We start from the raw sequence: 20,775 nt of genomic DNA, 5'->3' as shown, positions 1-20,775 counted from the left end.
GACCCTGAATCTAGACTGGAGTCTGGCTTCCAAAAAAAGAAAAAAAGGCAGCTAAGAGTTCCTTGCCTTATTTGGGGAGTGTTGAGTATGGATGAAAAACTATGATATTATGGAATTCTTACAAAATGTTTGAGGCATGATAATTTTGTGGTTATAGTGGAGATTGCCCTTTGTTTGAGGAGAAAGACACGGAAATGTCTAGGGGAAATATGATATCTATAACTCACTTCCAAGGGGTAGAGAGAAGAGGGGAGAGTGCGGGAGAGAAAGTAAATGCAGTGATAATCGTGGATGCTATTAGTATTTTTATTGAGATGGCACCCCACTCCAGTACTCTTGCCTGGAAAATCCCATGGACAGAGGAGCCTGATGGGCTGCAGTCCATGGGGTCTCGAAGAATTGGACACGACTGGGCAACTTCACTTTCACTTTTCACTTTCATGCATTGGAGAAGGAAATGGCAACCCACTCCAGTGTTCTTGCCTGGAGAATCCCAGGGACGGGGGAGCCTGGTGGGCTGCCATCTCTGGGGTCGCACAGAGTCGGACACGACTGAAGCGACTTAGCAGCAGCAGCAGCAGCAGCAGTAATTTTCTGGTGGAACCTTTAGGATTTTCTACGTATAGTGTCATGTCATCTGCAAACAGTGTGAGTTTTACTTCTTCTTTTCCGGTCTTGAATCCTTGCCCTTCCATCTTAAACAAGCGGAACCAAGCCCTTTCCTCTTCCCTCCCCTTCACTGCTATCTCCCTCTCCTTTCCCTTCACAGACAAGCCTTTGAAACAATCGTCTTTACGGACTCACTTGCGATGCGATTCTCAGGGTGCTGGAATCGCCCACCACGATCCAACATTGGATCGTTTTGATCTCCTTATCAGATTTTTACTCTTGACCCATTTCCTCCTTTTTATATGTTCTTTAAGGACTGTGGGCTTCCCTGGAGGCTCAGTTGGAAAAGAATCCACCTGCAATGCAGGAGACCTGGGTTTGATCCCTGGGTTGGGAAGATCCGCTGGAGAAGGGATAGGCTACCCACTCCAGTGTTCTTGGGCTTCCCCTGTGGCTCAGCTGGTAAAGAATATGCCCGCAATGTGGGAGACCTGGGTTCCATCCCTGGGTTGGGAAGATCCCCTGGAGAAGGGAAAGGCCCCAGTATTCTGGCCTGGAGAATCCCATGGGCTGTATAGTCCATGGGGTCACAAAGAGTTGGATACAACTGAGCCACTTTCACTTTCACTTCTAAGGGCTTGTTACATTTTCTCAGACTCCAGCTATTATAATGGAGGGTAGGGACTTCCCTGGGAGTCCAGTGGTTAAGACTCTGTGCTTCCAATGAGCCAGTTCGATTCCTGGTCAGGAAACTAAGAGCCCACATGCCTTGCAGCCAAAAAAAAAAAAAAAATTAAGTGGAGTATATTAGTTATCATCATAATATTTTTGAACTTTCTTGTGTGTTTAAAACTTCCATAGTAGGAGTTTGGAGAATACATAAAATCTCCCGTCTCCCCGACTCTCTGGGCTCGGGAGGTGTGTTGCAGGGGCTGCCCTGACTGGGTACCAGGTGCTGCGTGGCTGGCATCCGGAGCCCTTTGCCACACTGCTGTTTCCACGTCTGCAGCACACGGGGCTGTGAGTGCTTCTAAAGTGTGCAGCTGAGTGGCGTTTAGCCTGGTTACCACCTTGGCCAAGTTCCCAGACACTTTCAACCCCTAAAGGAAGCCCTGCATCCATGAACAGCCCCCGGCAGCCGCCAGACCACTTTCTGCCTGTGGACTTGCCTCCCTGGACCTTTGTAAATGGAATCATGCGCGAGGGGCCTTTGGTGCCTGGCTTCTGTCATGCTGTGTCCTGTGTTCACGATTCCCCCACGTGGCAGCATCAGGCAGAGCGTCACTCCTTTCCGTGGCTGAGTAATAAGCCATGGTACGTGTGCGTAGACCGCGTTTTGATATCCATTCATCTGTTGATGGGGGTTGGGGTTGTTTCTACCTTTTTTGGCCGTTGTGCTGCTGGGAACTGTCCTATATAAGTGTTTGTTTGAACAGCGGTTCTCAGCTCTTGGGGTGTGTCCCCACGGGTGGGAGGGGACCATGTGGTCGCTTTGGGTTCTGGGCCGGGCCAGCACCTGCCTGCCCTGGGAGGGGACTGGCCGCACTCCTGTTCCTACTTGCGCGTCCAGCCTGGGGTGGTGCTGACCGAGCAGGAGCTCTCCTTGGGAGGGGACTGGCCCCTGCCCTCCCTCCAGCCTCCCTGGGGCTGGGGAGGGGGCAGCCCTGACCCAGCCCCATCTGGGCGGTCTGGGCCAGTTCAGCCTCCTCCAGCTGGTCAGTGAGCATGGACCCCCGCCTTCCTCTATCTGGGCAGGGCAGCCGGGCCGGGGTCCTGCAGGCTGGCCCTGTGTTCCTGCCCCTGCTGAGTGTGGACGGAAGGAGTCCCGAGGCCTAGGGGTTCCTGAGATCCTGCAGGCAGGGTGCAGGCAGATGCCTGACGGGCCTGAGCTCTGGGTTCAGAAGCAACTGGTTAAACCTGCCCGCCTGCTCCTGGCCCCAGCGCTGGAGGGGTGGGCACACCTTGGGGAAGGGAGTTTATGCTCACAGAGCATCCACAGCTGTTGGCAGGTACACAGGGGCCGTGCCACCCAAGCTCAGGACTGAGGTGGATGTCCCCAGGCCCAGGTTCATGTGGGAACTGGGGCCTCCAGAAGGTGGGGATGGAGCTCAGTTGTCCCATCAGTGGCCATGTGCCCCCAACACCAAAGAGAGCTCTGCCTGAAACAGGACGCAGGGGCATCCCCATGCGATTTGAAAGGGACACAGGTGGGGTTGAAATACTCGAACCCAAGAGTACTGGAGACAAACACCCCTGTTTCTTTCTCTTCCACAAGTACCAACAGGGAGGCAAAAAGAACGGCAGCAGAGAGCAGGGCAGGTGAGGCCGAGGGGCCGTGATGCCCTCCCTGGGGCCCCTGCACAGCGGCCTCGTGCAGTGCGCAGCCTGAGCAACTGGTCAGGGCGGCTTGGGGGCGGCACAGGCTGAAGGTGGCCAAGGCCGCCCCAGCCCCCTGCTCAGTGCCGGCTGCCCCTGGGCGAGTCCCGGAGCCTCTGGGCTGCTGGGCTCTGAGGGTCCTTCCAGGCTAACGTCCTGTGAGGGAGAGTACCGTGTGCTCTGTCACCACGCAGACACGTGTGAACAAGCCAGCTGCTTTTATTAGGACTGGAGGGAAGGTGGCTGGTGGAGGAGGAGGGGTGGGGGGCAGGCTCCCGCTGTTATTCCTGGACCAGCTGGGCCGTCAGCCGCCCCGGGAGGGCTCGGGAGGGCTCAGCGCCGCCTTCCAGGCGGAAGCAGGCCGGCACGCGCCGGGGGCCAGGCCTGGGTCCGTCCCCCGGGGCAGCTCTTCGCCGGCCGAAGCGGCCCACGGGCCGGATCCCACGGCCCGCGTACCAGGCAGGGTTGATGTCGGGGGCTGGAAAGAGCGAGAAGAGCGCATGGAGGCCTGTGCCCTGGAGCATACAGCCCTGGTGGCCGGGCCGGGTGTGTGTTCAGCTCATGGCTGCCTGTCGCCCAGGCCATGCCAGGACCACCCACCCGCACAGGAGGTTCACCCGGAGCGCCCATTTCTGGTGCTGGGGTGGCTTTGGGAAGTAGGATTTCAGACTCACACCAGGACACACTCCCCTTCCTTTCCTGTCCCCACAGCCCTGTTCTCATGGGTGACGTGCACTCAGCCCCAGGCCACCCGTGTGGTGAGGAGTGACCCTCCCCCGTGTGCTGGGCCGGGACCCTTGGGAGCACCTGTCCGGGCCACCTGGGGGAAGGGTCTGGGGAACAGGAGGCCAAACTCCAACCCCGGGATGCTTAGCAAGGATGCCCCAGCCCAGGAAGTAGCCAGGCCCCCGCTGTGACCCCTGGGGGCGGGGCGGGGCTGGACACTCACTGCGGATCTCCATGGAGTGCTGGTGGGCTCTGCTGGCAGCCCCCTGCAGGGCCAAGCCCAGCAGCAGCAGGCAGAGGAGCCAGGCCCCCACCGCCTTCATTCCACTCACTCCTCGAAGAGGCCCCGCTTGGGAGGGTGCAGCCTAGGGGCAAAGGTGAGCGCACATGAGGGCGTGTGTGGGCAAAGCGGGGCGCCTCGGATAACGCCTCACACACTCTGTGTGTGTCAGAATGGGTGTGCGTGAGTGTGTGCACACATGCATGTACACGGACATGGGTGTGCACAGGTGTACGGCAGGTGTGCGTGGGGTTACACGCGTGTGCACACCCAGTCGGGCTCCAGTGTGCACTTCTCTGCTGGGATGGCAGTGAGCCTGGAACAGCAGGTGTGCCTGGCTGTGTGCACAGTCCCCCCCGGGGACCCCAGTCTCTGCTCTGTACAGTGAGCGTTCGATGAGGTGACCACGTGTGTATTGGCCTCTCATGGGCTCAGTCGTGTTTACAAGGACCGTCTGTCATCAGAAGGAACCCTGGGGGAATATGAGCTGTGGCTGCAGAGAGCTGGGCTGTCTTGGATGTGCTTCAGTCTGTCTGTCTGTCCATCTGTGTCAGGGAGCCAGGAGTGTGGGAGGCCTCTGCTCCACTGTGGGTGTGCACACTTGGCCTCGGCAGGGTGGTGGTGGGGGACGACAGAGGCGAGCAGGTTGGTGGGGACCTGCCAGGAGGAGCCAGGTGGCTGCTGAGGTGGAGGGGGTGGCCTAACCTCAGCCATCAGCCGGGGGTGGGGGCCTGGGGGGTGCTGAGCCCGGACCTCGCTCAGGGTGGGGGACCCCGCTGCAGGGCTCTTTCCCTCCCTCAGCCCAGTTCCATCCTGCCCCCTGCCCACTGACCCTGTAGAAGGGTCGTCATTCACCATCCCTGCCAGGAGAGCTCACCAGCCCCCGTGACCCCAGATCCAAGCCGCTGAGTCTCCAAGATCAACCGGCAGCCCGTGGGGACCTGCCCTCATGCAGCAAGACAGCCTTGTACAGGTGGGGGGAGAGCTGTGGGTGACAGAGGCACCCAGAAATCTGCCTCTCACCCTGCTGGGCTGAGCCCGAAACAGCGTCCACCTGGCAAACCTGGCAACTCCTTCCGCAGGCGCCCTCATCTCTTAGGGCTGGCTCCTTCCCCTGCTCCCCCCTCCCCCAGCAGTCAAGGAACCAGCAGAAGACGCCAGAGAGCTTGTCTGTTTCAGGGAAGACCCCTCTGCTGACCTTGGCTTTCCAGCCTGTCCCTGAGCCCAGTGGAAAATGAAAGCGTTAGTCCATCAGTCGTGTCTGACTCTTTACAGCACCGTGGACTGTATCCCGCCAGGCTCCTTTGTCCCTGGGATTCTCTAGGCAAGAATACTGGAGTGTATTCTTAGGGTTAGGTTAGGGTAGGTAGCCATTTCCTCCTCTGGGGGATCTTCCCTACCCAGGGATCAAACCTGTGTCTCCTGCAATGCAGGTAGATTCTTTACCGTCTGAGCCACCAGGGAAGCCCTAGCCCCAAGGAACATGCTCTCCAACTGAGATTTAAAATGTCCACCCCTTCCTTTTTTAGAGACCTGTTGGCAGGGGGACTCCACCTTAGAGGAAATGGAGGTGCCATCATGAAAGCAGACTGATAAAGAGGTGCTCCCAGGCCGGCTGGGCTGTTCGCTGTCCCCTGGCTGGGACCCCCGCTGGGTGCAGGGCGCCTTAGGAGAGCCCTGGCGGAGCTTGTTTCCTGACCCTCAAGGTCCGGCCTCCTGAGAGCCGGGGGCTCGCTGTCTCCTGGCTGGTGGGACTCCTGGTCTGTGTTCCCAGCGGAGTTGCCTGGATGGCTCCGCCTTTCGTTTCCACCACGACAGCCGACTGGACGGGGGCCCGGACAGGCAGGGGTGGCCCCTGGATGCACAAACAGGGTGGGGTCCCCACCAGAGCTGGTCCTGGCTGCCAGGACAGAGCCCTGCCCGCATAGGGAGGGAAGGGTGGCAGGGGAGGAGGCTGGAGCGTCAGGGACCCCTGCCCTCTCCAGCGCCCCGCAAGTTACTCACCGAGGTTCCCAGCGGCTGGCGAGTGCTGTGGACAGGAGCGGGGACCCAGGTGGGGCGCGCTCGCCCCTTTTATGCGCCCGGGAGGAAGCAGCTGACCCAACCCCCTCCCTCCCTCTCCGCCTGCCTCCCTCACTGGGCCACATCGGAAGAGTCATTTCTTTTTTCTTTTCTTCTAATTTTTTTTTTTTTTTTAACTCTCATCACCGATGTGATGTGTCCTTTCCTGGGTTATATAATTTCATTTGGGCTGAGTGGTTTTAAAACACATTAGCTTTCCTTCTGCACGCTTTGGGAAGACTGCAGAGCCAGGCATCACTAGCCTGGGTGCTCCGAGCCACAAGACGGCTGACACAGAGGTGACCCTCCAGCCACCTCCCTGCTCCTTTAAGTCCCGCTTCCCGTGCAGAGTCACCCGAAGAGGCCATCACAGCTGAACGACACCCTCCTAACCCTTCCCTGACCGGTCCGTCACCCACTTGCCTTTTCACAGCTGCATTTATTACATACAAACCACTTTCGTCCTGTTTCTACCACTGAAAAATTATGTTTATTCCAGCCCTTTCCAGAGTCATCATAATTACAGCTGAAAGAAGTTTATTATGATTATCTGGTGAAGGGAATGGCAATCCACTCCAGTATTCTCGCCTGGAAAATCCCATGGACAGAGGAGCCTGCTGCATTACAGTCCATGGGGTTGCAAAGAATCAGACACGACTGAGCAATGAACACACACACACGTTATGATTATAAAATGAATGAGTACATTTCTATTATAAAATAAATAACATATGCTAAGCTGCTTCAGTGGTGTCTGACTCTTTGCCATCCTATGGACCATAGCCCGCCAGGCTTCTCTGCCCATGAGATTCTCTAGGCAAGAACACTGTAGGCAGTTGCTGTGCCCTTCTCTGGGGGATCTTCCCAACCCAGGGATCGAACCTGTGTCTCCTATGTCTCCTGCATTGGCAGCAGGGTTCTTTACCACTAGCACCACCTGGGAAGCTCTGATTATAAAACAAATACCTGTATTTCTATTATGAAATAAATAATGAAGAGGCTTATTTTTATTATAAAAGCAATTTACATACACTTGGATAGAATTTAGCACATACAGAAAAATAGGAATCAAAGAACACCCATGTATCAGAGAAGTCAACCATTGATCCCGTATGACGCACTTACTGTTGATAGGCTTTTCACCTATATTCTGGGTAGGTTCATCAGATTCATGCATTTTTGAATCTCATTATTTCCATTTAACCATCATATCCTCAAGTTGTGAAAAAATCTGTACACTCAGGCCATTTTCAATAACTACACCCTGTTCCCCATTTCACTTGGGCCTCATATTCTGAATAATGATAGGAGGCCAGCCAGTCCGTCCTAAAGGAAATCAGCCCTGAATGTTCATTGGAAGGACTGATGCTGAAGCTCCAATCCTCTGACCTCCTGATGCGAAGAGCTGACCCATTGGAAAAGACCCTGATGCTGGGAAAGATTGAAGGCAGGAGGAGAAGGGGATGACAAAGGATGAGATGGTTGGACGGCATCACCAACTCAACAGACATGAGTCTGCGTAAACTCTGGGAGTTGGTGATGGACAGGGAGGCCTGGCGTGCTGCAGTCCATGGGGTTGCAAAGAGTCGGACACGACTGAGAGCCTGAACAGCAACATAGCAAAGGTCATTTACACCCCCCTGAACATCAACCCGAGGAGCCCATCCTGGGGGACCCCTCCTGGCTGTTCCCCCCAGACATGTGCAGGGGCCCTGCAGTCCTTCCCCAGCCTCCATCAGACTTTGAGGAAAGTTCCAGAGCAGCTCCCAGCCCTCAGAGGGTCACGTGTGCTTCTCTTTCCTCCCACGGCTGCCCATTCCCGGTGAAGAAGGTTTTGCGGGGGGCAGGTGGGCTCCCTGGGGGTCTGGAGTGGAGGTCGGGGGGAGGGGTGCTGGTGAGGGGGGTGTCCACGGAGCGTGAGGGGCAGAGGAGGGGCCCAGCCCACACCCCGGCTGCAAGCTGAGGCCCCTGGGATGGAGTCCGTCCAGATCCCTGGGGAGCACCGGGTGAGCGGGGGTCAGAGTGGCTCTGCTGAGGAGTGCTGCTGGAAGCAGCACTGAGGCCAGCCCCCGTCTGGAGGGTCCTCTCCTCCTCTCCCTGCAGGGCTGCCCAGCACCAGGCCCTCGGGGGAGCAGACTCCGTGAGACCAGGGCAGCTGGAGGCAGCTTCCTGGGCAGACCGTTGGGGGAGCATGTGCTTGTGTGTGTGTGGGAGTGTGTATGTGTGCATGAGTGTGTGGGATAGCAAACCCTCCCCTTTCAGCCAAGCATCTTCACCACAGTGCAGGGTTGGTGTTGATGAAAGAAATGTCCACATACTGAGGCCTGGGGAAGTCATGCTGGCTTGTAGGGGAAAGGAAAAGTCGCTCAGTCGTGTCTGACTCTTTCCGACCCTGTGGACTGGAATTCTCCAGGCCAGAATACTGGAGTGGGTAGCTGTTCCTGTGTCCAGGAGATCTTCCCGACCCAGGGGTGGAACCCCAAACTGGGATCTCCTGCATTTCAGGTGGGTTCTTTACCAACTGGGCCATCAGGGAAGCCCCACTTGTATGTGAGTTACCCTGAATTTGATACCAACTAGAACAGCCTGTTTGTGGCCCATCAAACATACTTTGTGCAGCCGCTTAAACTCAAACAGGAAAAGGCTCACTGCCCACCAGGAAAGAACGCCACTGTTGCGCATGCTCAGCCGTGTCCCACTGTGCGACCCCAGGGACTGTGGCCTGCCCGGCTCCTCTGTGCGTGGGATTTCCCAGACAAGAATACTGGGGTGGATTGCCATTTCCTCCTCCAGGGGATCTTCCCGGCTCAGGGACTGAACCCGTGACTCTGTGCCTCCTGCATTGTTGGGGGCTGGGGGGTGTTCTTTACCACTGAGTCGCCTGGGAAGCCGCCCAACGAAGAATGTCCATGTTCAAAATAAAGATGAGATGCCTCCCGTCCTGGGACCCCAAGGCTGGTCCTCCTTTGATAAGACTCCCCTCCCAGGTGCCAAGGCCTGCTGACCCCCTGTGCACGGGCTGATCTGTTCTGCTTTTGAAACCTTGAAGGGATGTATCCCTGACTTGTTTAATGTTTTTTTGTTCTGTTGAGACATGAAACCGCTGAAAGCCGCTTCTCTGGAGTGGATTCTGAGTGATCTGAGAGGCCATGTCTCGGGCCGAAGCCCTCAGCTTGGCTCAGATAAAGCTCTTTCCCATTCCCGCCGTAGACTTGACTCCACTTTCCTGTTGCTCGCTTTACTCGGGGCTCCACCAGCCCTGCCCCCTCATCGCAGAGCAGAGAGCTCGGCCCAGCTGACAGAGCGGAATGATGCCCCCCACCCTGTGGTCTCTGGGGGCAGTCATCAGAGGACCCAGAGTGACTGAGGGGCCCTTGGGGAGCTGAAGATGTCATGGCAGCTGGTGGGGCAAACGCAGGTGAGATGCTCTGCTGCTCTTGCCAGGACCCCTGAGCCCTAGGGAGTGCCTACAAGATGTGGTTTTTTTTTTTTGGCAGGGGGTGTTCACGTGGCACGTGGGATCTTAGTTCCCCGACCAGAGATCGAACCCACGCTTCCTGTATTGGAAGCATGGAGTCTTAGCCACTAGGCTGCCAGGGAAGTCCACACGTGACCTTTTCCAGAACAGGGTCTTTGCTTGTGCGATTGGGGTAAAGATCTTGAGATGAGGGGACTGTCCTGGAGAATGCAGATGGGCCCTAAATCTAGCGATGAGGGTCCTTGTGAGAGGCGGGCAGAGGGAGGTTTGGGACAGACAGACAGGAGACACAGGGATGGAGCCTGGGTGGCAGTGGAGTCGCAGACTGGAGGGAGGAGGCCGCCGGCCGAGGACAGCGGGGGTCGCCAGAGCCGGGCAGAGGCCGCGGACAGCCTCTCCTGGAGCCTCTTCAGGGAGCACGGCCCTGCACGCACCTCGCTTCTGGACTTCCGGCCTCTGCCAGAGAATACGCTTCTGTTGTTCTAAGCTGCCCAGTTTGTAGCAATCTGTTCAAGCAGCTGGGGGCCCATGGAGGTCAGGCTGTGTGTGGTGTGTTTTCCAAGACACAACATATTCGGTTTTTTGCTGAGATGGTGAGTGAATGGGAGATACTGGCTCCTTCCTCCTCTCCTCATTCTGGCTCCTTTGGGGTTTCCTGGTGGCTCAGATGGTAAAGAATCTGCCTGCCAAAGGGTTCGGAGGGTCCTCTGGAGAAGGAAATGGCACAACCCACTCCAGTATTCTTGCCTGGAGAATTCCAAGGACAGAGGAGCCTGGTGGGCTACAGTCCATGGGGTTGCAAAGAGTCAGACCAACTGAGTGACTAACTCATCACTTATTCCTCGCTTCTGGCTTCTTAACCAAACAAAACTTGCTGTAATTATAAAACAAGAGAGCAAACAAGGCCAGACTTTGAGAAGAGCCTCAGGGGGGCAGACAGGCACCTGGGAGGGAAGGTTTGGGCGGTGGTGGCAGAAGCTGGGGTGCGTGGAGGCTGGGGTGAAGATGCAGGAGGTAAGCATGGTCTGGTCCTTCCTCCCTGCTTGGCACTGCCTGGGACGATGCTTGCCAGCCCCTGCTGCCCAGGTCAATGCCACGGGCCCGGACCAGGGGTCAGCACAGATTTCCCGTACGCACTCAGCTCTGATTTTGTAGCACAGAAGCAACCACAGACACAAGGAAACACAGGGACATGGCCAGATCTGCTGACCCGACGCAGGCTGCTGGGGTGGGCAGCCTCAGGGGGGAACAGGAGAAGAGGGGCTCTGGAGAAAAGGGAAGGGCTGATCTGCCTTGGATGTCATCCCTCCAAACCTACAGGACCGTGGGGCCCAGGCCAGGGGGCTGCCTCCTCTCAAGGCTCCCCGGGGCTGGAAAGGCAAGGTGCAGGGGGCTGGCAGTGGGGTTCTGGTGACCTTTCTGATGCCCCAAGTGTGGCAGGCAGCAGCCAGTGGTCCCGGGAAACCTGGGTCCACAAGACACAAGGATGCTCTCTAGAGGACAATCACACACTGGACCACAGGTCGCCCTGGAAACAGAAGCACAGCATCCATGCAGCACAAGCTGGTATAAAACAAGCACAGGAAGGCACTGCGGGCAGAGGCCAGGGGGCTCGTGAGACCAGGCCTGGCATCCTGGCAACAGCGGCGTGCACGTCTTTGGCATAAAAATGTATCCCAGGGATGTCCCTGGAGGCTCCACTTTCCAATGCGGGGGGAGCAGGTTTGATCCCTGGTCAGGGAACTAACATCCCACATGTCTCGTGGCCAAAAAAAACCAAAACATAAAACAGAAGCAATAGTGTAACAAATCCAATAAACACTTTAAAAGTGGTCCACATCAAAAATAAATCTGAAAGAAAAATCCCGAGTCAGTGACACAGCTGCTGACGGAGTGGGAGGGCGGAGGTGTATGCAGAAGGCAGAGGCCAGCTTTCCCGACAGAAAGTGAGGTTGAAGAGAGGGCAGAGCCTTGGCCGGAGCCCTGGGGAGGATGGAGCTGATGTGAGTGGGTGCAGCAGGGTGTGGGAGATGAGATCCGAGGTCAGCAGGACGGGCTGACGTTGAGATGCTGGAGGAAGGGGTGGCTGGTCTGTGCAGGGGACCTCGGGGCGTTTGGGCGGCAGACCAGCCACGGGCACCTAAAGCCATGGTCCTAACAGGGAAGGAGAGGAGGCAGGAGGGGCCGGGGACCCAGCACAGGACCGGGAGAACTCACATCCCTGACGACCCGGCCACGGCCACGGATGAACACAGATTCCTGGGCTGTGCCACCGTCAGGTGATTGAGTGAATGAGTGAGAACAGCTTTGGACCTAATCGGAGAACCCTGCGAGGGGGCTTTGGAAAGAAGGACCAGTGTGTTTCCAGGCTGGAAGCTCTCTGCACTTAAGTTAGCCGTGGAGCGAAGGGGCCACTCTGGTCCTCGGTGGGCCTGTTACCCTCACCTCCAGGGAGGGCTCCAGGCCAGCCAGGACCGCCTCCCCCCAAGGCTAGGAACTCACAGCGACCTCCCGTTTACTTTGTGAATAAGGAGGACTGCACATCACAAAGGACCGACCCTCTTCCACGTACAGGCGTCTTTAATAATTTCCAGCACTGAATTGAGGAGCTGCCTATTTGAAGCAGCTTTCATTCGGAGAAGGAGGATCACCTCCATCGTTTCCACAAACCCCAGCACACTGCCAAAGCCCAAGTCATCTGGATCAACGCGGAAGCCAATTCTGAAAGTCCCCCTGGAGCAGCCATGGGCCAGCTTGTGGGCAACGTGGCCCCTGCGGGGACTGAGACCCTGTGGGGTCAGTGGGGATGGGATCAAAGCTCGTGGTGCAGAATCCATAAGCCGTGGTGAGACAGTCAGGTTGGAAGAAAATCTTAGCGGGCAAGGCTCTTGGGCATCACAGATTCACCATCTCCTTTCAGTTGCCACTGAACACAAGCACCAAGCATTTGCGAGAGGGAAGTGAAAGCTGACCTGAAGTCACCTCGGAAAGCATTAGAGGGTCACGAGGTGGCTTCCAGCCCAGAGGGAGGCTGCTTCACCCTCGGGGCTCCACTCTGCAAAATGGGCTGCTCTGATGGTCAACCAGGTCCCCGTGAGGCCCCCAGCCACGCCTGGGAGGGGGGATGCGGTTACTGTGCCCAAGGCAGCTGCAGAGGGTCCCAGGGGGCTCCCCTTAAAGCTGGACCTCACTCTGACTTCCAGATTGTCCGAGGTGGAGGAGGACTCGGAGCTCGTCTACGGACAAACGGCAGGTGGCCGGTGGGTGTCACCAGCTGGTCCTTTGCCCCAGTGGATCCCACCACAGTGAGCGGCAGTGCCAGGCTGGAGCCCAGCCTTCTGCCCGCCCGTCCAGAGTGCCTGACACCTGGGCTGTAGTAGACACCACCTGCTCCCCCTGCACGCTCTGTCCTCAACCACAGGGTCGTGTCTCCCAGCTTGCAAAGCACGGGTGTACTTGAAGACAGGGTGTGTGTGTAAGGAGACCTGACAGCCTGCCCCCCTTCTTGTTCAGAGAGACAAGAGTCCAGTCACTGTAAGGAGATCTGACAGCCTGTCCCCCTTCTCGTTCAGAGAGACAAGAGTCCAGTCACTTGTCCCGACGTCCAGGAGCACTCACACATCCGGCAACGCTCAGGCAGACACACTCAGGAGTACATAGACAGCCAGGGCGGTCACTGCGTCCTCTCCTGTCCATGCCGGTCATGAAAGCAGCATTAGGAAGCCAGCAGGGAGGGGGTAAAAAATCACACTGAGGAAGATTTTTGTGCTCTTCAGAAAGCTTAAACCACAGCGCCCTGGAGGAAAGACGTACAGCCTAGATGCCTCTTACGAATCAGAGCAGCCTCGGACCAGGGGGCCTTGGAGGTGGTCTGTGAACTTGGGTGAAGAGCTGACGATCTGAGGACCGCTGTCAGCTCATGGGCGGGTTTCCAGCATGGGCCGGGGTCTCTTCTTCCTCCACTGGGCTGTGTGCAGCGGAAAGCGTGGGGCAGGAGCGGGGACGCGGTGACCGAGGCGGAGGGGAAGAGGGTGGGTGTCCCGTTCAGGCGAACCTCTCCTCTTAGGGCTGGTGGGTCATCACGGGTTTCTGTGAAGCACAAACACACATGGACACACCATATGCACAAGTGGGTGTGAGATACACAGCCGTACACGTAGGCACACACAGGCACAGAAACTCACAGGCGAGGACGGAGGATCATGGAGACACACAGGTGTGCACACGAGTAAAGATGCTCTTAGCTATATGAGTGTGTGCACATAAAAACACACGGGCATGAGCACAGACGCACACGCACACACGCAGGAGGGCACACAGCTGCACACGAACCCACGGACCTGCGGTCAGAAGGCATCGGTCAACCCCCTGCCGGTTTTTCACTCAACCCCTCTCTGCCTCAGTCTCCCCAGCTATGAATTTGGGTCCATGACACTGGCCCTCATCAAATGGGCTGTGAAGATGCAAAGTATTTTGACAACTGGAAGCGCTGAAACACAGGAAGGTGTGTTCTCATTTGGAAGCACCTAGATTTTCAAGGCCCCATTGGCGATTTCATTATCAGTCTCCTGCAGTGAATGGCCCTGCTCTGGCCACGGCCCAGGCGGCCTTTGCCCGGCTCACGTGGGGCCGGGCGGGGAGCCTTGTCTGGGCTGGGGCTGACGCTGGCTGTGTCGGACCCGTGGGCCCCACCTGCCTGCCCGTCTCCCACCCCCAGGCATCAGCAGTGAGTGTTGTGAAATCCTTTGAAATCCGTTTAAAGATGGAGTCCGTGGAAATAACAGAGAGGGCACTTCGTCTTCTCGGATAGCCAAGGCATCGGCTCAGACTTGCGTAACCAGGATGAAGTCAGAATTGTTGCTGGGTGGTTGCAGCTGGCAGGTGTGGTGTGGGTGTGGACAGCGGTGGGGATCCAGGGTGTTGGGACCCTGATGGTGGCCACTGAGGCCTCCTGCCCATCCCTGGGCTGTGGGCGTGACTCTGGTCCCTCAAGGTCGGCTGTCTCACACTGTGACAGCACCGTGTGTGTGTGTGGGCCGCTGTGGGGGCTCCAGGAAGGCAGCACCTCCATCAGAGAACCCGGCGGGATCTCGTGTGGCTGGAAACACCAGGGACCGTGGTGTAGGAGAAGGCCTGACAGAGGTGCTCCTGCAGGCGTCAAGGCCACAGCCGCTCCCGGGCCAGCCTGATGCTCCCTGGGCTTGGGGAGGAACCCCAGGCTCCTTCTGCATGGAGGTCCCTCCCAGAGAAGGAGGGGCACAGCGCCTACCCTAGCATCTGCACTGGTGGCTCAGCTGCACGACCTTTAGGCATGCGGGGCTGGGCGGGGAGTCCCCACTGCCTCGTGGGCTGTCCTGGATCCCAAGCCCAGACCCCCAGGGGAGTGACGCCCCTCAATCAGCCTGACACTGGGGTACCTTTAGATATGTTTTCCATTTTCCTATAGATCTTTTGTTGATCTTACTTTGCTTGTGAGTTTATCCCAGTTCTTTACTTGGAAGACTTCACGTGTCAGCCGGACAGGTCACAGAATTTTAAAAGCCCCAGTGAACAGAGAACACTCACTGCAAAGCTGTGGTTGGCGGCTCTCTTCCTGCCGTTGGGGTTTCTCTGGGTCAGGGACCCACGGTACATGGACTTCCGACTGAAGGAGTCATCATCTTTGTCTTTGGGGAAGACAGAAGGGGGCTTGTTTACTAATCACACGCTTACCTCAAACAAGCGTCTTTGCCTCCTAAGAAATTTTAAAAGGAGCATGAAAACAAATGCACCATCCAGGACGAATGCCGTCCTTGTCACCACCAAGACATCAAGAAACTTTGTCCCACGCTCTGTGGAGGTCTGGAGCTGAGCACCGTGCGAGCGCGTGCCTGCTCAGTGATGTCTGACTCTTTGACACTCTGTGGGCTGTAGCCCCCCAGGCTCTTCTGTCCATGGGACTTTCCAGGCAAGAAATACTGGAGTGGCTTGCCATTTCCTTCTCCAGGGGATCTTCCCAACCCAGGAATCGAACCTGCGTCTCCTGTGACTCCCGCACCGGCAGGCCGATTCTTTACCAGTGGTGCCACACCGTGTCGGTACAAATCGTATCACAGACACAGACACCACACCTCCACTTCTACGTGCTTAAAGTAGCAAATTCCAGGGGTCCAGGCGTCAGCTCCCTGCAACAGTCCCGGGGGGTGGCCAGGGACACTGGGGTGTCCTGTGGGTGTCAGGGCATGAGACGCTGGGTCCCCTGGCTTACTTAGAAATCTGGGGCCCTGATCGGTCATTTTCACACTCTCTTAGGCCTGGGGAATGAGGGGAGCAAGTGACTTACCTTGGCTTTTGGGGTAATTGCTGAGCTCCCTCCTCACGAGACAGGGCACAGCCTCCACCTAGGAGAATGACAGTCTCTGGGTGTCACTATGTCACTGCGATTGTAGGGGCACCAGAAGCTAAACGCAAAGTTCTCATCATTCAAGCAAATTCTGACAAGTGAGGGTAACTGTCTTCTGTTCTTTGGCAATATTAGAACTTTAAAGTACTAAAATGCATGTTATCAATAAATCACCAAATACCAGAATATAAAAGAGATGTATGCCTTTTGGAGAACTGCACATTTTGGGAAGGGATTCTTAAGAGTCTGTGGTCTTGGAGAAGACTCTTGAGAGTCCCTTGGACTGCAAGAAGATCCAATCAGTCCATCCTAAGGGAAATCAATCCTGAATGTTCATTGGAAGGACTGATGCTGAAGCTGAAACTCCAATACTTTGGCCACCTGATGCAAAGAACTGACTCACTGGAAAAGACCGTGATGCTGGGAAAGACTGAAGGCGGGAGGAGAAGGGGACGACAGAGGATGAGATGGTTGGATGGCATCACCAACTCAATGGACATGAGTTTGAGTAAACCCCGGGAGATGGTGAAGGACAGGGAGGCCTGGTGTGCTGCAGTCCATGCGGTTGCAGAGTCGGACACGACTGAGCGACCGAACAACAGTGATACATGCCCAGCACCCACGGTTGCTGACTCACACCTTCCCTTCCCTCGCCCTTTCCTGTCGCTCAACTCTCTACTCTGGGACAATTCTTTCCCCCTCCTCAGGGGGAAGTGAGAGCCAAACAGCCTGACTTCCCCGGAAGTCCTGCCAACGCCGGCCCCCTGGGATTCAGCCCAGCTGCTCTGGGGCTGTACCGGGGGCCTGGCCGTGGACGCCTCCAGGGCCGGGCATCCCGGGACACGTCAGGGAGGTCTGGCCCCAGGAGAGGCTGGGGTTGGGGCCAGGGGTCCTGCCTGAGACCCTCTAGTTTGGTGGTCTGTGTGGTCTCCTCCCTGACCCCCAGTCTCCCCATCACTTTAACAGGGGTGGCGTCCGCCCCGGCTCACCAGGTGTTGTAAACCTCAGACGGAAGGGATGGAAAAAATACTGTGTTTATTGGAAAGAGCGACCCAGTGCTGCTGTCATGAGAAGCAGAAGCGACTAGATGGTCACTCGAGATCCCCAGAAGCTGGCAGGACATGGGGCAGATGCCGCTCTCCATGGGGCCCTGGGAGGCGCTGCCTCCTCCCTCCCACGCCACCCCGTGTCTTCCTGACGGGCAGGCTGAGGGGTGTCGCCCCCCTGCCCCCGACCCTGTCTACCCTTGTGCTGCTGCCTGCACGGAGGCTCTGTGCTCCCTCCTACGGGCTGGACGCGCGGCTCCCAGAGCAGGGCCATCCCCAGACCCTGTGCCAGTGGACACGCGTCCCCCGTGACCGGTGAGCACGCAGGGGGCACACGTCCAGCACGTGGTCCAGATACAGGACGGCTCCCCTGTGACCTGCGGTGTCTCCGGGGCTCTGGGTTACCCTGAGCCGGGTGCCCTGCCCGGGGGTCTGCCCGCCTCCTCCCCAGCCCCTACCCCAGCCCTGCCCTCTGTCCCACCCTCCCACTCCCCTGCTGGGTTTTCCCAGCTCCCCCCTCCCCGCCCCCGCTCCAAGCCGTGCCTCTGGGGGAAGCCAGCCTGGGAGACTCGCCAGGCTTATTTCAGCTCCACCGCCCACCAGCTTGTCCTGCTGCTAGAAAAGTCAGGCCAGTCGTTTACCCTCTCCCACCCCGTCGAGCCTGGGTGCAGTGAACACATACCTCGGCCTCATCCGAAGAGTCTGCGTTTGGATCCTTCAGACTCTGGCCAGATTTCCTGACAAGCCGGGGGAGAAAGATCTGGAGAACAAGGAAGGCGTCTGGGCGTCAGGATAGCCTGTCTGACCTCCAGCCGCAGGGCAGGTGAGCGGAACTAAGGACGGACGTGCTCTCTGATACTCGGCCTGTAAGGCTGGGATGGCCTGTCAGCCCTCCAAACACACCACTGCAGTGCTGTGGGGTTCAGCAGGTTAAAGTACGGAATGCCCAGCTGGCTCTGACTTGCAGATCAGTCATGAGTGAACACTGTAGTATACGCAGGCCCCGAAGAGCGCACAGGGTGTACTTATACGAGGAAATGACTTGTTGCACATCTGAAGTTCAGGTTCAACTGGGGTGTCCTAGGGCTGCCCCTGGGGCTCTCCTGGGAGCACCTGTCATTCTTCTGCCAGATTCCCTCACAGTGTGGTCTGCCTGGAGATTCCCGACTTGCATCGGGGAGGAGGATGCCACTCTCAGGTCTCTGCTGTGGGCGGATCTCCACCCTGACCCTCCATCGCACCCGCTGTGAAGTGGAGCTCTGTTAAGCCTGTCCAGGCCCCCTCACTCTGCCTCCCCTGGGTAAAGTGCTCTTTATGTTAGAATCGGCAGTAACAGATGAAAAAGAATCCCATCCAGGTCACTGACATCAGGGGAGGCGGCTGGTGGGGGCCATTGCTGCCCCAGGCCGCTCCGTGCCCCTCCCAGGGCTCCGGGCACGACCCCCCAGGGCCCCGAAGTCCCTCCACTCACCGGGAGGTTAGACTTCCTCTGGGGCGTTCCCGAGGGCCGCACTGTGAGCCCCGCTGCCTGCAAGGCTGCAATCCTGGACTTGATATTCGAAACCTGGAGGAACGACAGATAGACATCACTCAGAAGTCCCTTCTCAATGTCGCGGACCAGGAAGAGCAGCTGCTCTGGCTTCATCAAATTTGCTAACATGATACTCCCCCTAAGATGGGTGTCGCGACCAGGGGCGCTTCCTGGGGACCTCATTTTCACCCATCTTCCATGGTCATCGGAAGGGTCACCCATCCCCAGGGGTGAGGAGAGGGGTTCCAGACATTGTCTGGAGGCTCATCCTTGAGGGTTGGAAGGAAGACGGTAGTGACTAGGGGGAGAGTGGGAAGAGGAAGCTTCCAGGAACAGGAACCAGGGCCCATCAGCTCCATTCAGATGCCTCCTGAGGCTCGCCATCATTCCTGAGGTCCCCAGGGTTCTCTGGAATCGGCCCGCCCCTCACACCTCACTCCTCTAGTGTCAGGGTTTCACTGCTGATCCCTGAACATGCCTCGTTCACGCCGCTGCAGGGCCTTTGCACACGCTGCCTTCTTCTTCTTTTAATCTTTGCTTATTTGTCTGCACCAGGTCCTAGTTGCAGCGTGCAGGACCTGTAGTTGCAGCATGTGGGAGCTAGTTCCCTGACCAGGGATCGAACCTAGGCCCCCTGCATTGGGAGAGCGGAGTCTTAGCCACTGAACCACCAGGGAAGCCCCATGCCTTCTTCCAGTGTTATCCCTTCCTGACCACCCTTCTAAGCGGCCTATCCGAGTACTCCCTTGGGCTCTCCTCTCCTCGTGAACCGAGATGACCTCCTTGGTCATGGACTTGCTCTCTGTCTCCTCCCACTAAGGATGTGAGCTCCACGAAGGCAGGGGCTTGGTCTGAGGTGTTCACTGCTGCATCTGTGTGTCTACATGACACCAGCCACACTCGGGAGGTTGAGGACTGTCTGCCCCACAAGAAGGAATAAGTGAACCCAGAGTTCCCAGGCTAGCTTGCTCCCCATAGCCTGCCCAGCCTGGCAACACACTCCTCTTCCTGGGGATGGAAGGGCACGTGCTGGAGAGAACAGAAGCAGGAATGAATGGGCAGTGGGGGCTGGGTTCCCCCAACTCTGAGGGCTGAACCCCTATTCTCCAGGGTCCCCGGGGGCAGGCAGAGTAGAGCCCAGGCTCCTTCACTGTCTCTGGAAGCCCCTGCTCCATCCTTTGATCTTTGCACACCACTGACCCACCCCCACCCCCAAACTCAGGCCCTGGACCCAAGCACACAGGGTGACCTCGGTCAGAATTTGAGCCCTGGGGCCGTCCTAAAATCTAAGCCTCCTGGACAGCCCTCCCAGGACAAGGAGGGGAAAGGTCAGCCTCTTCCTCCCACACTGCCTGTCTCTTGCCGACCTGAAGGGGAACAGGCAGGGCTGGGGTGCTGGGGGTGGATGGAGGGTGGCTCCCACAGACACCCCCAAAGTCCTGCTCTGGAGCTGACAGCGTGGGCTCCGCTATGCGAGCTCTTCAGGGCCCTTCCCCGGCCTTCAGGGCCCCCACCACCTGTCTGGGGCACCCTTCCGTCCCCGAGGAGAAGGGCGTGTCTCTAGGCTATGCACGTTCCAGGCGGCAGGCCAGCCTGGGGACTCCGGGTTCACTTATTCCTTCTCGTGAAGTGAACAGTGCTCCATCTCCTGAGCGGGGCAGGCATCGTGCGGCCAGCCGCCTACCTGGCTCTCCGTCCGCCGCACCTCGCAAGTTGTGGCGGCCACTCGGCCCTCCAGCTCTGCCAGCTCCGCCTCCGTGGTCCTGCTGGGCTGCTCGGGGTCCCCAGGACTCAGCGGGTCCTTTCCCTGGCTGGGCGTTTGGCCTGCAGCCGTGTGGACCTAGGACAGGGAAGCCCCAAGTGTGACCACGGGGCAGAGAGGCCGCAGGGCTCTCACTGACGCACGTCCCGTCCTGACGATGCTTCTCTCTGCACTCCAGGGGCGGCCGGGCACCCGGGGCCCTCAGGACCCACCAACGGTTGTGTCTGGTGGCTTAGTCACAAACTGCTGATCCCTGGCCCTGCCTCCCCGTCTCCTGCTGAGACCACGCGGGGGACCTCACCTCCCGGGTGGCCCCAGGGTGGTCCTCGACGGTCTTGCTTCTGCCCATCTCAGCCCCTGGGTCCGCGCCCTCCTCCTCCTCTGCGGATGAGGCCCCTTGGTCACTGATGTGGCTGGTCAACTCCTCCAGCTTTCTCTTGAGGGCCGCCTCTTCTGCGTCGGCATCTGTGGGCTCGTCACCACCTGGATGCTGAAATGGACAAGCGGGTGGGTCTCACTCAGCA

The 20,775-nt window shown here is 57.8% G+C and overlaps 3 protein-coding genes across 4 annotated transcripts in view; 1 reads left to right on the top strand and 2 right to left on the bottom strand.

Moving 5' to 3' along the window:
- The window catches only part of RAB17 (RAB17, member RAS oncogene family), a 45,566-nt gene extending 38,801 nt beyond the window's left edge, over positions 1-6,765 (top strand). Inside the window, exon 6 of the mRNA XM_070786946.1 lies at positions 6,552-6,765. Coding sequence (XP_070643047.1) covers positions 6,552-6,598 — 47 coding nt within the window. The 3' untranslated portion in view covers positions 6,599-6,765. The remainder of the gene's footprint in view (positions 1-6,551) is intronic.
- On the bottom strand, positions 3,267-4,075 carry PRLH (prolactin releasing hormone). Its single transcript, XM_019958443.2, has 2 exons — positions 3,935-4,075; positions 3,267-3,463 (listed from the first exon to the last, which is right to left on the bottom strand). Exons 1-2 carry the CDS (start codon positions 4,032-4,034, stop codon positions 3,267-3,269), a joined length of 297 nt encoding a protein of 98 aa, XP_019814002.2. The 5' UTR covers positions 4,035-4,075.
- Positions 6,766-12,092: 5,327 nt separating the features above from the next.
- MLPH (melanophilin) overlaps positions 12,093-20,775 on the bottom strand; it is a 46,523-nt gene continuing 37,840 nt past the window's right edge. For both annotated transcript variants that reach the window (XM_070786942.1, XM_070786943.1), the window contains exons 10-16: positions 20,553-20,741; positions 20,174-20,329; positions 18,430-18,522; positions 17,641-17,718; positions 15,853-15,910; positions 15,096-15,196; positions 12,093-13,619 (exon numbers count right to left, since the gene is read on the bottom strand). In XM_070786942.1, the coding sequence (XP_070643043.1) occupies positions 13,593-13,619; positions 15,096-15,196; positions 15,853-15,910; positions 17,641-17,718; positions 18,430-18,522; positions 20,174-20,329; positions 20,553-20,741 (702 nt within the window). In that variant the 3' untranslated portion in view covers positions 12,093-13,592. The remainder of the gene's footprint in view (positions 13,620-15,095; positions 15,197-15,852; positions 15,911-17,640; positions 17,719-18,429; positions 18,523-20,173; positions 20,330-20,552; positions 20,742-20,775) is intronic.

Source organism: Bos indicus, chromosome 3, assembly GCF_029378745.1.
Source record: "Bos indicus isolate NIAB-ARS_2022 breed Sahiwal x Tharparkar chromosome 3, NIAB-ARS_B.indTharparkar_mat_pri_1.0, whole genome shotgun sequence".
In the NCBI taxonomy this organism is placed as follows: domain Eukaryota; kingdom Metazoa; phylum Chordata; class Mammalia; order Artiodactyla; family Bovidae; genus Bos; species Bos indicus.
The sequence above is the reverse complement of the archived record's forward strand: the minus strand, read 5'-3'. Positions and strand labels throughout refer to the sequence as shown.

Bases quoted from the DNA above. Each gene is read 5' to 3' on its own strand.
- PRLH (XM_019958443.2), bottom strand. From the start codon at position 4,034: ATGAAGGCGGTGGGGGCCTGGCTCCTCTGCCTGCTGCTGCTGGGCTTG. The intron at 3,464-3,934 runs GTGAGTGTCCAG...CGCTCTTTCCAG, and splicing joins GCACTCCATGGAGATCCGCA to CCCCCGACATCAACCCTGCC.